This window comes from Dendrobates tinctorius, unplaced genomic scaffold (assembly GCF_039654945.1).
Source record: "Dendrobates tinctorius isolate UK_male_01 unplaced genomic scaffold, ASM3965494v1 ptg000134l, whole genome shotgun sequence".
In the NCBI taxonomy this organism is placed as follows: domain Eukaryota; kingdom Metazoa; phylum Chordata; class Amphibia; order Anura; family Dendrobatidae; genus Dendrobates; species Dendrobates tinctorius.
Window position 1 is genome coordinate 23954693 of NW_027361802.1, and position 17407 is coordinate 23972099.

At 43.0% G+C, this 17407-nt stretch overlaps 1 protein-coding gene across 1 annotated transcript in view; it reads left to right on the top strand.

The window, feature by feature from the left end:
• The window catches only part of VPS13A (vacuolar protein sorting 13 homolog A), a 386554-nt gene that overhangs the window by 79724 nt on the left and 289423 nt on the right, over window positions 1-17407 (top strand). The window contains exon 15 of the mRNA XM_073543803.1: window positions 12-144. Within this exon, the coding sequence (XP_073399904.1) occupies window positions 12-144 (133 nt within the window). The remainder of the gene's footprint in view (window positions 1-11; window positions 145-17407) is intronic.

Sequence of the window (17407 nt, forward strand, 5' to 3'; positions counted from 1 at the left end):
TAACTCTTTAGGCAACCAAAGCTGGACTTAAAATATTCAGACCAGGAGTTAAAGATGAGGACGGTAGTTCAAAAGGATGGTTTGGTTGGATGTGGGGCTGGTCCGGCAGTAACCCAGAGAAAAAGGAAGAAGCAAAATCTGGAAGTAAGTGCTCTTCATACAAATGTCTAATCCACACGACTGGCCGCTATGGTAGCAGATGGTCACTCCATTTAAAAGTTGCTATCAGAAATGGCCATTGGCATGTAAATATTTAATAGCAGCTTAGCTGCAGCCACTGTTTTTAGACTCATAAGCGACTAAGTAACACATGTCTCGGCTCTCCTAAGCCCCTTCTACACAAGCACTTCCCAGCACAGACGTATATTTACATCATTTGTCACAAAGGGGTTAACACCCTTAACTACCGCCGATACGCCTTTTAACAGCGGTAGTTAAGGGCACTTAAAACCACAGCGCCGTTAATTAACGGCACTGTGGAGAAAGTGTATAGCGCCCCCCAGAGCCGGATTTTCTCCGGGGTTTCGGCTGCGATCGCCGTTAATAACCGTATAACGGCGACCGCAAAAAAAAAAAAAAAAAGTCCGATGTGCCATTTACTTTCTCCTCCGATGTGATCGCACATCAGAGGAGAGAGAAATAGGTCATTTTTCCGTTAGGGTTGGAATTGGGGTTGGATTTGGGGTTAGGGTAGGAATTGGGGTTAGGATTAGGGTTAGGGTTGGGGTTAGGGTTAGAGCTAGAATTGAGGGGTTTTGACTATTTAGGCACATCAGGGGGTTTACAAACGTGACATGGCGCCACCATTGATTCCAGCCAATTTTGCGTTCAAAAAGTCAAATGGTGCTCTCTTCCTTCTGAGCCACAACGTGTGCCCAAACAGTGGTTTACCCCAACATATGGGGCGTCGGCGTACTCAGGACAAATTGCACACCAACTTTGGGGCTCTAATTTCTCCTGTTACCCTTGGAAAAATGAAAAAATTGTGGGCTAAAAAATCATTTTTGTGGAAAAAAAGATTTTTTATTTTCACAGCTCTGCGTCATAAACTTCTGTGAAGCACTTGGGGGTTCAAAGTGCTCACCACTCATCTAGATGAGCTCTTTTGGGGGTCTAGTTTCCAAAATGGGGTCACCTGTGGGGGGTTTCTACTGTTTAGGCACATCAGGGGCTCTGCAAATGCAACATGACGCCCCCAGAACATTCCATCAGTCTGCATTCCAAAACGGTGCTCCTTCCCTTTCGAGCTCACCCATGCGCCCAAACAGTTTCCCCCCCCCCCACATATAGGGTATCAGCGTACTCAAGACAAATTGCACAACAACTTTTGTGGTCCAATTTCTCCTGTTAGCCTTGTGAAAATAAAAAATAGTGGGCTAAAAAATCCTTTTTGAGGAAAAAAAATATATTTTTTTTAAATATTTTATTGGTTTCAATAACATACAGACTTGAAAAGAAACGGCATTTCAAAACAAGTTCAAGGTATACAATTCGTTTGGTCATGCAAGACATTAGTATCTTATAAATTCCCCAAATACCCAACTTCTTCCCTCTGCCCTCCCTCCCCAACCCCCTTCATAGTCCTCTGCACTCTGATTGGTTAGAAGATGTTTATGGTATTGATGTATGACCACCAATTCTTTTAAAAAGGTACCATTGAGTGTTTTCAAATTGGGATATGAGCTTGTCTCTGGTGTCCTGAGGTAGTGTCAGGAAAAATAACGACCATGTGGTCAAAAACCTCCCCACCATTCTCTCCTTACAGGTCAAGGCATCCAACCAAGCCATGCGAAAAAGAAACATTATCTTAGATTGTATGAGTGTCTTAGGTGGCGGCATTGGGTTCAACCAGTGCTGTGGAATGCTCTTACTAGCGCGGAGGCCCGTAGTATCAGTGTAGCTTTTATATGTTTGGGGAGCTTGTCTGACCTCTGACCGAGTATGATAAAGAGCGCCCGTTGAGGAGTGAGTTCGAACGTTATTCCGCACATCTGCTGAACTTCTGCATGAATGCGCTCCCATAGTTTATGGATTTTTGTGCAGCCCCACATATGGTGCAGGATGTCCGTGTTTTCCACGCCACACTTGGTACAAACGAACGTGCCCTGGGGCGACATTTTGGATTTAGTATATGGGGTGACATAGGCTCTATGAAGGAGCAAAAGGGCCATGTCTGTATAACTGCTAGATGAAACAACCTGTCTCTGTATGTTGGTGGCTTACAAAATGTCGCCAACCGTTATATCATGTATGTCCCCCGCCCATCTCGCCGGACCTGTGGTTCTACTCTCCCATGACCATCTGTTACGTATCAAAGAGTAAATACTGCTAGTTGACGCGATTTGTGTCTTAGTGTTCCTTAGAAAGTTGTTCATTTTGTTGCTCCCCTTCCCCTGCTTACCATCCCCCAAGCTCTTTTGGGCTAAACTTCGTGCCTGAAGGAAGAGGATGGGCCTATTAGCAAATATAGGGAATCGATGTACCGGGTTGCTGAACGTAAGTAAGGAAAACTTATCGTCCAGCAAGTCCAGTGCCATCACACACCCCTGTCTGGCCAGAGCTGCATAAAGTAAGGGCGGTTTACCGTGCAGAAATCTGGGGTTGCCCAAAAAATGGCATGAAAGGCGAAGAATCAGTGTGCATATGGCATATTTTCCTACATTTTCGCCATACCCGTATGGTCTGCCATATGGTTGGGTGTTAATCCACGTCGGTAGGAAGGCTATTGTTTCTTAAGTGTAACAAGGCAGAGAGCGCAATGTGTGTGTAGAACTGCTGGTCCATATCCACATTAGCAAAGTGAGAAGTTCCCCGCAACCAATCAGTAGCATATCGTAAATTTGCAGCCAGATTATACCGCTCAATATCTGGGAAGCTAATACCTCCTTCTTCTTTGGGGGCTTGTAATTTTGGCAGACCAATTCTAGCTCTCTTCCACGCTCCCCAGATGAATGAATGGAATGCTTTATTCAGCAGATGCACGTCCGCGTTAGATAATAAGGGCAAGGTCTGAAATAAATACATGAGTTTTGGAAATATAACCATTTTGATCAGATGGCATCGTCCGGAGAAGGGCAGGGTGTAATGTTTCCAGGAGGTTAAATGCCTCAATATTTGGTCTATCAGTGGTTTTATATTTATTTGGTATAAGTCAGCTAAATCAGCCGGAAGATGGATTCCTAAATATTTTATAGAGGATGTGCACCATCTGAAAGGAAAGGATGGGATCGATCTTCCTTGTTTGAACAAGGCCAATGCCTCGGATTTAGTAAAGTTAATTTTAAAGCCAGAACAGTGGCTGAATTTTTTGAGTGCGTCCATTATTATGGGAAGTGCCTTGGTTGGGTTGGAAATAAATAATAGAATATCATCGGCAAACACCGCAATTTTAACTGCTACGGTCATTCCCTCATACTCCCAACATACTCTGTAAAGTCCTAATCAGTGGATCCAAGGCTATGTTAAATAGGGGTGATAAGGGGCAACCTTGACGGGTGCTCCTTTGAATCCTGAAAGCCGACAATAGTGACCCATTTATGGCCAGCCTGGACACCGATTCATGATATATCATAGTGATGGCCTTACAGAACCATGATCCAAAGCCTCTAAGTGCCAAAACATCATGGAGATAGTCCCAAGCGACCCTGTTGAATGCCTTGTCGGCATCCAGGCTGACCACAATAGCCCCCAAATCCCCACTCACTCTCCCATAATAAATAGCCCCCAGAGCCGTGAGTATATTATACGTTATTGATTTCCCATGGACAAAGCCAATCTGTTGGGGTGATATTAATTGGGGGATTAGTTGTTGGACTCTGTTTACTAATACTAATAATACTAATTTTCGTGAAAATTTTGAAATCTGAGTTCAGCAGCGAGATCGGACGGTATCCATCTACTCGCAATGGGTCCCTGCCCAGTTTGGGAAGTACAATCATATCTGCATCAGTAAACCCATCAGGTAGCCGTCCCGTTTGGACAATTTGGTTGAAAACCGCACACAAGTGAGGGCCTAGTGGTCCTCCCAGTATTCTGTAGTACTCATTACTATATCCGTCGGGGCCAGGGGACTTAGATGTTTTTAGGGTACTTATGGTTTGGACGACTTCTGCTATGGCTATCGGAGCATTCAAGGTTTCTCTTTGCTCCTTGGTCAATTTAGGTAGTACATCCGGCTTCAAGAACTCAGGGGCATCATTCCCTGTCTTTGGTGCTGCACAATAGAGAGACTCAAAAAAAGCTCTAAACTCTTCAATAATTTCCTCATTGCCAGTCCGGACAGTGCCATGCTTGTTTTTAATTTTGTGAATTCTTGTGGCTTTACGGTATGGCCTAGCAAGTGATGCGAGCAGTTTGCCAGGTTTGTTGCCCCACTTGAAATATTTTTGTTTTTGGTAGTCAAGATTAACCCCTTTCTGCCATTAGACGTACTATCCCGTCCATGTGCCCTGGGACTTAATTCCCAAGGACGGGATAGTACGTCTAATGCGATCAGCGGCGCCCACGTGGTGAGCGCCGTTGATCGCGGCCGGGTGTCAGCTGATTATCACAGCTGACACCCGGCACAATGTGTCAGGGGCGGTCACGGACCGCCCCCGACACATTAACCCCTTGTACACCGCGATCAAACACGATCGCGGTGTACCGTGGGTTAAAGGGAAGCATCGGCAGGGAGGGGGCTCCCTCCGTGCTTCCCTGAGCCCCCCACGGCAGCGCAATGTGCAGAGCTGCTGCGGGGGACTCCTTCCTTACAGGCCCCCGGATCCAAGATGGCGACGGGGGCCTGTAGGGAGCTGACTTCCTCACTGCCTGCAAAGCGCAGGCATGAGGAAGTCTGCAGAACTGCCTGTGACAGATTGCTGATCTGTCACAGTGATCTGTGATGTGACAGATCAGCGATCTGTCACAGGACAGTGATGTCCCACCTGGGACTATGTAATAAAGTTAAAAAAAAAAAGTGTAAAAATAATTTTAAAAAAATCGCTAAATAAATTAGTAAAAAAAAAAAACAAATATTCCCCAATAAATTCATTTTTTGAAAAAAAAAAATACAAAATATCTGTACTTTTATTTTTTCTTTATCGCCGCGTCCGTAGCGACCCGCCCTATAAAACTGTCCCATTAGTTAACCCCTTTAGCGAACCCCTTAAAAAATAAAAATAAAAATCGAACCAAAAAATAATGATTTATCATACCACCGAACAAAAAGTGCAATAACGCGCGATCAGAAAGACGCATATAAATATCCATGGTACTGCTGAAAACGTCATCTTGTCCTGCAAAAAACGAGCCGCCATACAGCATCATCCGCAAAATAATAAAAAAGTTATAGCTCGCAGAATAAAGCGATGCAAAAATAATTATTTTTTATATGAAATTGTTTTCATTGCAAAAAACCGACAAAACATAAAAAAAAACTAAATGAGGTATCGCTGTAACCGTACCGACCCGAAGAATAAAACCGCTTTATCAATTTTACCGCACGCGGAACGGTGTATACGCACCCCCCCAAAAGAAATTCATGAAACGCTGGTTTTTATTCATTCTGCGTCCCAAAAATCGGAATAAAAAGCGATCAAAAAATGTCACGTGCCCGAAAATGGTATCAATAAAAACGTCAACTCGTCCCGCAAAGAATAAGACCTCACATAACTCGGTGGGTCAAAATACGGAAAAATTATAGCTCTCAATATGTGGTGATGCAAAAACTATTTTTACAATAAAAAGCGTCTTTTAGCGTGCGACAGCTGCCAAACATAAAAACCGCCATAAATAGTAAATCAAACCCCCCATTATCACCCCCTTAGTTAGGGAAAAATAATAAAATAAAAAAATGTATTTATTTCCATTTTCCCATTAGGGTTAGGGCTAGGGTTAGGGGTGTGTTGGGGTTAGGGTTGGAGTTATAATTGGGGGGTTTCCACTGTTTGGGCACATCAGGTGCTCTCCAAATGCAACATGGCGTCTGATCTCAATTCCAGCCAATTCTGCGTTGAAAAAGTCAAAAGGTGCTCCTTCCCTTCCAAGCTCTGCCATGCGCCCAAACAGTGTTTTACCCCCACATATAGGGTATCTGCCTACTCAGGACAAATTGCAAAACAACTTTTGGGGTCCAATTTCTCCTGTTACCCTTAGGAAAATAAAAAATTGGATGCAAAAATATCATTTTTGTGGAAAAAAATGATTTTTTTATTTTCACGCCCAGGCGTTATAAACTTCTGTGAAGCACTTGGGGGTTCAAAGTGCTCACCACACATCTAGATAAGTTCCGTGGGGGGTCTAGTTTCCAAAATGGGGTCACTTGTGGGGAGTTTCAATAGTTTAGGTACATCAGGGGCTCTCCAAAGGCACATGACACCCACAGACCATTCCATCAAAGTCTGCATTCCAAAACGTCACTACTTTCCTTCCGAGCCCCGACGTGTGCCCATACAGTAGTTTTCTCCCACATATGGGGTGTCAGTGTACTCAGGACAAATTGGACAACAACTTTTGGGGTCCAATTTCTCCTTGTACCCTTGGGAAAATGAAAAAATTGATGACTAAAAGATCATGTTTGTGGAAAAAATACGATTTTTTATTTTCATGCCCGGGCGTTATAAACTTCTGTGAAGCACTGGGGGTTCAAAGTGCTCACCACACATCTAGATAAGTTCCTTGGGGGGTCTAGTTTCCAAAACGGTGTCATTTGTGGGGGGTTTCCACTGTTTTGGTACATCAGGGGTTTTCCAATCGCAACATGGTGTCCGATCTCAATTCCAGCCAAAAACGTCAAATGGCGCTGCTTCCCTTCCGAGCTCTGTCATGCGCCCAAATAGTCATTTACACCCACATATGGGGTATCCGCGTACGCAGGACAAATTGCACAATAACTTTTAGGGACCTGTTACCCTTGGAAAAATAAAAATTCAGGGTGAAAAGATTATTTTTGTGGAAAAAATATGATTTTTTAATTGTACCGCTGTACGTTATAAACTTCTGTGAAGCCCTTGTGGGTTCAAAGTTCTCACCACATATCTAGATAAATTCATTGTGGGGTCTAGTTTCCAAAATGGGGTCACTTGGGGGGGTTTCCACTGTTTAGATACATCAGGGGCTTTCCAACGTGACATGGCGTCCGATCTGAATTCCAGCCAATTTTGCATTGAAAAAGTCAAACGGCGCTTCTTCCCTGCTGAGGTCTGCCATGCGCCGAAACAGTGGTTCCCCCCCACATATCAGGTATCAGCGTACTCAGGACAAATTGCACAATAACTTTTGCAGTCCAATTTCTCCTGTTACCCTTGGTAAAATAAAAAAAATTGAACCTGAATTATTTTTTTAGTGAAAAAAAGTTAAATGTTCATTTTTTTTTAAATATTCAAAAAATTCCTGTGACGCACCTAAAGGGTTAATAAACTTCTTGAATGTGGTTTTGAGCACCTTAAGGGGGGCAGTTTTTAGAATGGTGTCACTTTTGGGTATTTTCTATCATATAGACCCCTCAAAGTGACTTCAAATGTGATGTGGTTCGTAAAAATAAAATGGTGTTGCAAAAATGAGAAATCGCTGGTCAATTTTTAACCCTTATAACTTCCTAACAAAAAAAATTTTGGTTTCAAAATTGTGCTGATGTAAAGTAAACATGTGGGAAATGTTACTTATCAAGTTTTTTGTGTGCCGTATCTCTGTGATTTAAGGGCATAAAAATTCAAAGTTGGAAAATTGCAAAATTTTCAAAATTTTCGCCAAATTTCCGTTTTTTTCACAAATAAACGCAAGTTATTTGAATGAAATTTTACCACTAACATGAAGTACAATATGTCACGAGAAAGCAATGTCAGAATCACCAGGATCCATGGAAGCGTTTCAGAGTTATTACCTCATAAAGGGACAGTGGTCAGAATTGTAAAAATTGGCCCGGTCATGAACGTGCAAACCACCCTTGGGGCTTAAAGGGTTAAAGACTGCTCTCTCATGGGCCAGAACATCCGCTGCTCTCTTCGCTTCTAGGTATTGCCTTTTCGTAAGGGGCGTATTATTGGCTTTAAATCTTTTGTATGCAAGAGTCAATGCTGTGTGTGATTCTAAGGTTAAGCGTAATAGGTTTTTTTTATTGCTCACATATGTCCTCGCATAACTGCTTTGGAGGTGTCCCAAAACAAATGGGGTGTTTCAATGTGTTCTGAGTTGTCTGCTTTAAATGTGTTCCAAGCGAAATTTAGGTGGTTCTTAAAGTCATTCGACTGATATAAATATGAGGGGAATCTCCATCTCCTATTACAATGAACAGGCTGCTTTAGTTTGAGGTGGAAGGTGATTGGTGCGTGGTCTGAGATGTAAATATCTAATATTTTTGTCTGTTGAATGAGAGACAAAAGTGTAGTGCTCAGCAACCAATAGTCAATTCTGGCGTGGGAGTCCTGTGCATGCGAATAATGGGAGAAATCCTTTTCTAGCGGATGCTGTAACCTCCACACGTCCACTAAATCTAGATGATCAGAGAGAGATTGTAGGAAGCTCCCCAAGGTCCATGTAGGTGGCGATTGGTGTTTAGATTTATCCATGTTTACATCATATAGCTCATTAAAATCCCCGCCCACTAATACAACCATACATTATAAACCAATCATATTTGACTCCGTCTCGACTTTTTAAGATGGGTCGATTCCAATCTTCGGAATGTCTGAGATGCCATACATTGGATGCAGATTTTATCTACATGACATGATATGGCAGTGTCCAATTATAGCACATTATTGGAGGGAGGTGACATCATTATTAACTTCTTTGGTACAAATTCCTGTTCCCCTTGAGCCATTAGTTTGTTTGTTTGGGGTGTTGGACGACGAGACGTGGGGACACTATACAGGGATTTTCTTGCGGGAGACGTTGTTTATGGCACGAAAGGTACTGGCACTGCAGTGGATGGGAGGTTCGGGTCCCTCCCTTAGGGCCTGGATCGAATTGGTAAATTCGATTATACCATACGAGCGTACGCTGTACCATAAGAGAGGGTGCCCAGGTAAATTTGAGAAGATATGGGAGGGGTGGAATTCCTCTCATCTCACTTTGTAGGATGGAGATATCGCATGATAAAGAGCTAATTATGTGGGCGCAGGCTGCAAATAGTTGTTGTTTTGTAGTTATAGTAATGGTTTAGAGGTTTGACAGGCTTTATTGTTGAATAATACCATGCAGACTAATGTCAGGTAATTGACATTATGTTTTATTCTGTAAGTAACCGGTATGCACACACTGCTTGGAATTAATGCTATGTGAAACATATATGGTATTTCTCATTATTTGCCAGTTTGCATATTGTATACCCTGTCTATGGTTTAATAAACGAATTTAACCCCTTAACGACCGCCGATACGCCTTTTAACGGCGGTAATTAAGGGTACTTAAACCACAGCGCCGTTAATTCACGGCGCTGTGATTTAAGTGAATAGTGTCCCCCAGTGTCGGATTTTCTCCGGGGTCTCGGCTGCCAGGATTCATGTTCTCCCAGAGAACATGAATCGCTTTTGCGATCGCCGTTATTAACCCTATAACGGCGACCGCAAAAAAAAAAAAAAGCCGCGATTTTACATTTAATTTCTCTTTCCTCTGATGTGATCGCACATCAGAGGATAGAGAAATAGGGTCCCCGATCCCCTCGGTCCCCTCCCGGTACCTCTCCCTTGTCCTCCGTCCCCTCCCGGTGGTCCCACGCCCGCCGGCGTCATCCGATGGGCGCCGCCATCTTGAAAATGGCGGGCGCATGCGCAGTGCGCCCGCCGGGAATCTGCTGGCTCCGGCTGGCAGATTCCATTCATTATTTTGATCACTATGATAAACGATCATAGTGATCAAAATAATAAAAATAGTACATAACCCCCCCGTTTATCACCCCCTTATATAGGCACACATAATGAAATAAAAAAAAATATTTTTTTTTTTCAGTTTTCCATAAGGGTTAGGTTAGGGTTAGGCTAGGGTTAGGGTTAGGCTAGGGTTAGGCTAGGGTTAGGGTTAGGCTAGGGTTAGGGTTAGGCTAGGGTTAGGGTTAGGGATAGGCTAGGGTTAGGCTAGGGTTAGGGTTAGGCTAGGGTTAGGGTTAGGCTAGGGTTAGGGTTAGGCTAGGGTTAGGGTTAGGCTAGGGTTAGGGTTAGGGATAGGCTAGGGTTAGGCTAGGGTTAGGGTTGGGCTAGGGTTAGGCTAGGGTTAGGCTAGGGTTAGGGTTGGGCTAGGGTTGGGCTAGGGTTAGGGTTAGGTTAGGGTTAGGCTAGGGTTAGGGCTAGGGTTAGGGCTAGGCTAGGGTTAGGGCTAGGGTTAAGGGTTAGGGTTGGGCTAGGTTTAGTGTTGGGCTAGGGTTAAGGGCTAGGGTTGGGCTAGGGTTAGAGCGAACTAGGATTAGGGATAGAATTAGGATTAGGGATTAGGGTTGGGATTAGGGTTAGGGGTGTGTTGGGGTTAGGGTTGGAGCAAGAATTGAGGGGTTTCCACTATTTACCAACTTTGGGGGTCTAAAAATTGGGGTCTAAAAAATCATTTTTGTGGAAATAAAAAAGACTTTTTATTTTCACGGCTCTGCGTTTATAAACTTCTGTGACGCGCTTGGGGGTTCAAAGTGCTCACCACACATCTAGATAAGTTCCTTAGGGGGTCTAATTTCCAAAATGGGGTCACTTGTGGGGGGTTTCCACTGTTTAGGCCCATCAGGGGCTCTGCAAACGCAACATGAAGCCCGCAGACCATTCCATCAAAGTCTGCATTCCAAAATGGCACTCCTTCCCTTCCGAGCTCTCCCATGCGCCCAAACAGTGGTTCCTCCCCACATATGGGGTATCAGCGTACTCAGGACAAATCGCATAATAACTGTGGGGGTATGATTTCTCCTGTTACCCTTGTAAAAATAAAAATTTGGGAGTGAAAAGATCATTTTTGTGGAAAAAAAAATGGATTTCTTATTTTCACGGCTCTACGTTATAAACTTCTGTGAAGCACTTGAAGGTTCAAAGTGCTCACCACACATCTAGATAAGTTCCTTAATGGGTCTAGTTTCCAAAATGGGGTCACTTGTTGGAGTTTTCCATTGTTTAGGCACATTAAGGGCTCTCCGAACGCAACATGGCATCCGATCTTAATTCCAGCCAATTCTGCGTCGAAAAAGTCAAACGGTGCTCCATCCCTTGCGAGCTCTGCCGTGTGCTGAAAAAGGGGTTTACCCCCACATATGGGGTATCGGCGTATTCAGGAGAAATTGTACAACAAATTTTGTGGTTGATTTTCTCTTTTAACACTTGTGAAAATAAAAAAAATTGGTTCTGAAGTAATTTTTTTCCAAAAAAAAGTTAAATGTTAATTTTTTCCATCCACATTGCATTCGTTCCTGTGAAGCACTTAAAGGGTTAATAAACTTCTTGAATGTGGTTTTGAGCACCTTGAGGGGTCTAGTTTTTAGAAAGGTGCCACTTTTGGGTATTTTCTGTCATGTACACCCCTCAAAATGACTTTAACCCCTTCCTGACATGAGACGTACTATCCCGTCCACGGTACCCGGGCCCGTATGACCGTGGACGGGATAGTACGTCTACCGCGATCAGCGGCGCCCACGTGGTGAGCGCCGCTGATCGCGGCCGGGTGTCAGCTGATTATCACAGCTGACACCCGGCACAATGTGTCAGGGGCGGTCACGGACTGCCCCCGACACATTAACCCCTTGCACACCGCGATCAAACGCGATCGCGGTGTACCGGGAGTTAAAGGGAAGCATCGGCAGGGAGGGGGCTCCCTCCGTGCTTCCCTGAGCCCCCCACGGCAGCGAAATGTGCAGCGCTGCTGCGGGGGACTCCTATCCTCCAGGCCCCCGAATCCAAGATGGCGACGGGGGCCTTCGGGGGCCTGGGGAAGCTGGCTTCCTCAGTGCCTGCAAAGCGCAGGCATGAGGAAGCCTTGTGCACTGCCTGTGACAGATTGCTGATCTGTCACAGTGATCTGTGATGTGACAGATCAGCGATCTGTCACAGGACAGTGATGTCCCACCTGGGACTATGTAATAAAGTAAAAAAAAAATTTAAAAAAAAGTGTAAAAATAAATTTAAAAAAATCGCCAAATAAATTAGTAAAAAAAAAAAAAAATATTCCCCAATAAATTCATTTTTTTAAAATAATAAAAAAAAAAACAATAAATGTACACATATTAGGTATCGCCGCGTCCGTAACGACCTGCCCTATAAAACTGTCCCATTAGTTAACCCCTTTAGCGAACCCCTTAAAAAATAAAAATAAAAAACGAAGCAAAAAATAATGATTTATTATCATACCGCCAAACAAAAAGTGCAATAACGCGAGATCAAAAAGACGCATATAAATATCCATGGTACCGCTGAAAACGTCATCTTGTCCCGCAAAAAACAAGCCGCCACACAGCATCATCAGCAAAAAAATAAAAAAGTTATAACTCGCAGAATAAAGCGATGCAAAAATAATTATTTTTTATATAAAATAGTTTTCATTGCATAAAACCGACAAAAACATAAAAAAACGACATAAATGAGGTATCGCTGTAACCGTACTGACCCGAAGAATAAAACCGCTTTATCAATTTTACCGCACGCGGAACGGTGTAAACGCACCCCCCCAAAAGAAATTCATGAAACGCTGGTTTTTGTTCATTCTGCGTCCCAAAAATAGGAATAAAAAGCGATCAAAAAATGTCACGTGCCCGAAAATGGTACCAATAAAAACGTCAACTCGTCCCGCAAAAAATAAGACCTCACATGACTCGGTGGGTCAAAATACGGAAAAATTATAGCTTTCAATATGTGGTGATGCAAAAACTATTTTTACAATAAAAAGCGTCTTTTGGCGTGCGACAGCCGCCAAACATAAAAACCGCCATAAATAGTAAATCAAACCCCCCGTTATCACCCCTTTAGTTAGGGAAAAATAATAAAATAAAAAAAATGTATTTATTTCCATTTTTCCATTAGGGTTAGGGCTAGGGTTAGGGCTAGGGGTGTGTTGGGGTAGGGTTAGGTTAGGGTTAGGGCTAGGGTTAGGGCTAGGGCTAGGGCTAGGGTTAGGGCTAGGGTTAGGGCTAGGGTTAGGGCTAGGGTTAGGGGCGTGTTGGGGTTCGGGTTGGAGTTAGAATTGGGGGTTTCCACTGTTTGGGCACATCAGGGGCTCTCCAAATGCAACATGGCGTCTGATCTCAATTCCAGCCAATTCTGAGTTGAAAAAGTCAAATGGTGCTCCTTCCCTTCCAAGCTCTGCTATGCGCCCAAACAGTGTTTTACCCCCTCATGTAGGGTATCAGCCTACTCAGGACAAATTGCAAAACAATTTTTGGGGTCCAATTTCTCCTGTTACCCTTAGGAAAATAAAAAATTGGGGGCAAAAATATCATTTTTGTGGAAAAAAAATGATTTTTTTTATTTTCACGTCCGAGTGTTATAAACTTCTGTGAAGCACTTGGGGGTTCAAAGTGCTCACCACACATCTAGATAAGTTCCGTGGGGGGTCTAGTGTCCAAAATGGGGTCACTTGTGGGGAGTTTCAATAGTTTAGGTACATCAGGGGCTCTCCAAACGCACATGACAACCGCAGACCATTCCATCAAAGTCTGCGCTCCAAAACGTCACTGCTTCCCTTCCGAGCCCCGACGTGTGTCCATACAGTAGTTTTCTCCCACATATGGGGTGTCAGCGTACTCAGGACAAATTGGACAACAACTTTTGGGGTCCAATTTCTCCTGGTACCCTTGGGAAAATAAAAAAAATGGTGACTAAAAGATCATGTTTGTGGAAAAAATACGAATTTTTTATTTTCACGCCCGGGCGTTGTAAACTTCTGTGAAGCACTGGGGGGGTCAAAGTGCTCACCACACATCTAGATAAGTTCCTTGTGGGGTCTAGTTTACAAAATGGTGTCATTTGTGGGGGGTTTCCACTGTTTAGGTACATTAGGGGCTCTCCAAAGGCAACATGACACCCGCAGACCATTCCATCAAAGTCTGCATTCCAAAACGTCACTACTTCCCTTCCGAGCCCTGACGTGTGCCCATACAGTAGTTTTCTCCCACATATGGGGTAGCAGCGTACTCAGGACAAATTGGAAAACAACTTTTGGGGTCCAATTTCTCCTGGTACCCTTGGGAAAATAAAAAAAATGGTGACTAAAAGATCATGTTTGTGGAAAAAATACGAATTTTTTATTTTCACGCCCGGGCGTTGTAAACTTCTGTGAAGCACTGGGGGGGTCAAAGTGCTCACCACACATCTAGATAAGTTCCTTGGGGGGTCTAGTTTACAAAATGGGGTCATTTGTGGGGGGTTTCCACTGTTTAGGTACATTAGGGGCTCTCCAAAGGCAATATCACACCCGCAGACCATTCCATCAAAGTCTGCATTCCAAAACGTCACTACTTCCCTTCCGAGCCCCGACGTGTGCCCATACAGTAGTTTTCTCCCACATATGGGGTATCAGCATACTCAGGACAAATTGGACAACAACTTTTGGGGTCCAATTTCTCCTGGTACCCTTGGGAAAATAAAAAAATGGTGACTAAAAGATCATGTTTGTGGAAAAAATACGAATTTTTTATTTTCACGCCCGGGCGTTGTAAACTTCTGTGAAGCACTGGGGGGGTCAAAGTGCTCACCACACATCTAGATAAGTTCCTTAGGGGGTCTAGTTTCCAAAATGGTGTCATTTGTGGGGGGTTCCACTGTTTTGGTACATCAGGAGTTTTCCAAACGCGACATGGTGTCCGATCTCAATTCCAGCCAAAAACGTCAAATGGCGCTGCTTCCCTTCCGAGCTCTGCCATGCCCCCAAATAGTGGTTTACCCCCACATGTGGGGTATCAGCGTACTCAGGACAAATTGCACAATAACTTTTAGGGTCCTGTTACCCTTGGAAAAATAAGAATTGAGGGTGAAAAGATCATTTTTGTGGAAAAAATATGATTTTTTAATTGTATGGCTTTATGTTATAAACTTCTGTGAAGCCCGTGGGGGTTCAAAGTTCTCACCACACATCTAGATAAGTTCCTTAGGGTGTCTAGTTTCCAAAATGGTGTCATTTGTGGGGGGTTTCCACTGTTTTGGTACATCAGGGGTTTTCCAAACGCGACATGGTGTCCGATCTCAATTCCAGCCAAAAACGTCAAATGGCGCTGCTTCCCTTCCGAGCTCTGCCATGCGCCCAAATAGTGGTTTACCCCCACATGTGGGGTATCAGCGTACTCAGGACAAATTGCACAATAACTTTTAGGGTCCTGTTACCCTTGGGAAAATAAAAATTGGGGTGAAAAGATCATTTTTGTGGAAAAAATATGATTTTTTAATTGTACCGCTGTACGTTATAAACTTCTGTAAAGCCCTTGTGGGTTCAAAGTTCTCACCACATATCTAGATAAGTTCCTTGGGGGGTCTAGTTTCCAAAATGGGGTCACTTGTAGGGGGTTTCCACTGTTTAGGTACATCAGGGACTCTCCAAACGTGACATGGCGTCCAATCTGAATTCCAGCCAATTTTGCATTGAAAAAGTCAAACGGCGCTCCTTCCATTCTGAGCTCTGCCATGCGCCGAAACAGTCGTTCCCCCCCACATATCAGGTATCTGCGTACTCAGGACAAATTGCACAATAACTTTTGCAGTTCAATTTCTCCTGTTACCCTTGGTAAAATAAAAAAAATTGAACCTGAAGTATTTTTTTTATGAAAAAAAGTTAGATGTTCATTTTTTTTTAAATATTCAAAAAAATTCCTGTGACGCACCTAAAGGGTTAATAAACTTCTTGAATGTGGTTTTGAGCACCTTAAGGGGTTCAGTTTTTAGAATGGTGTCACTTTTGGGTATTTTCTATCATATAGACCCCTCAAAGTGGCTTCAAATGTGATGTGGTCCTAAAAATAAAATGGTGTTGTAAAAATGAGAAATCGCTGGTCAACTTTTAACCCTTATAACTTCCTAACAAAAAAAAATTTTGGTTCCAAAATTGTGCTGATGTAAAGTAAACATGTGGGAAATGTTAGTTATCAAGTTTTTTGTGTGCCTTATCTCTGTGATTTAAGGGCATAAAAATTCAAAGTTGGAAAATTGCGAAATTTTCAAAATTTTCGCCAAATTTCCGTTTTTCTCACAAATAAACGCAAGTTATTTGAATGAAATTTTACCACTAACATGAAGTACAATATGTCACGAGAAAACAATGTCAGAATCACCGGGATCCATGGAAGCGTTCGAGAGTTATGACCTCATAAAGGTACAGTGGTCAGAATTGTAAAAATTGGCCCGGTCATGAACGTGCAAACCACCCTTGGGGGTGAAGGGGTTAAATATGATGTGGTCCCTAAAAAAAAAATGGCTTTGTAAATTTTGTTGTAAAAATGAGAAATCGCTGGTCAACTTTTAACCCTTATAACTTCCTAACAAAAAAAAATTTTGCTTCCAAAATTGTGCTGATGTAAAGTAGACATGTGGGAAATGTTATTTATTAAGAAATTTATGTGACACATCTCTCTGATTTAAGGGCATAAAAATTTAAAGTTTTAAAATTGCAAAATTTTAAATTTTTTTGCCATATTTCTGTTTTTTTTCATAAATAAACACAAGACTTATCGAAGAAATTTTACCACTAACATGAAGTACAATATGTCACGAAAAAACTATCTCAGAATCAGCAGGATCCATTAAAGCGTTCCAGAGTTATAACCTCATAAAGGGACAGTGGTCAGAATTGTAAAAATTGGCCTGGTCATTAAGCTGCAAACTGGCTCTGTCGCTAAGGGTTTAAAAAAAAACAACCCCCGCCAATATGAGAGAATTCGTATCCCAACACGGAGGCCTGAAACTGGGGATCGGGTGTATTTGGTGCATAAATGTTTACCACATTGTAAGTCGTCCCCTCAATATTGAGTTTAGCGCAGACAAATCTGCCCGCAGGGTCCTCCACCGTGTCCACCACCTCATATTTAACATTGTTGTTAATCAGTATGGCCACCCTCGTTGCTTTTTAGAGTATGAGGCCTCTACACAAAGAGAGAATTTTTTGCTTCTGAGCATTGGGTGGTTACCTTTTGTCCAGTGGGACTCCTGGAGGAGGACCACATGGAAGTTTTTCTGATGTAAATAATTAAGAATTTTTTTCCTTTTTACCGGGGAGTTTAACCCATTAACATTCCAGGAACACCAGTGAAGAGACACCAGGCCCAACTTTGCAGTATTAGAATCTGCTGCCATTTAACCTATTCCTGTACGTGTTATCCAGATGAAAAAAATGAGTAAAAATGAATGAGACCCCCACCCATCCCAGCGAGTAGGCTTCGGAGTCCCAGTAAGATGAGATTCTTCCAACCAGAAGCAGAGATTTTCCCCAACCAACCCTCCCTCCCGCAAAACCCCCCTTGTCAACGGGAAGATAAACCCCCAACTTT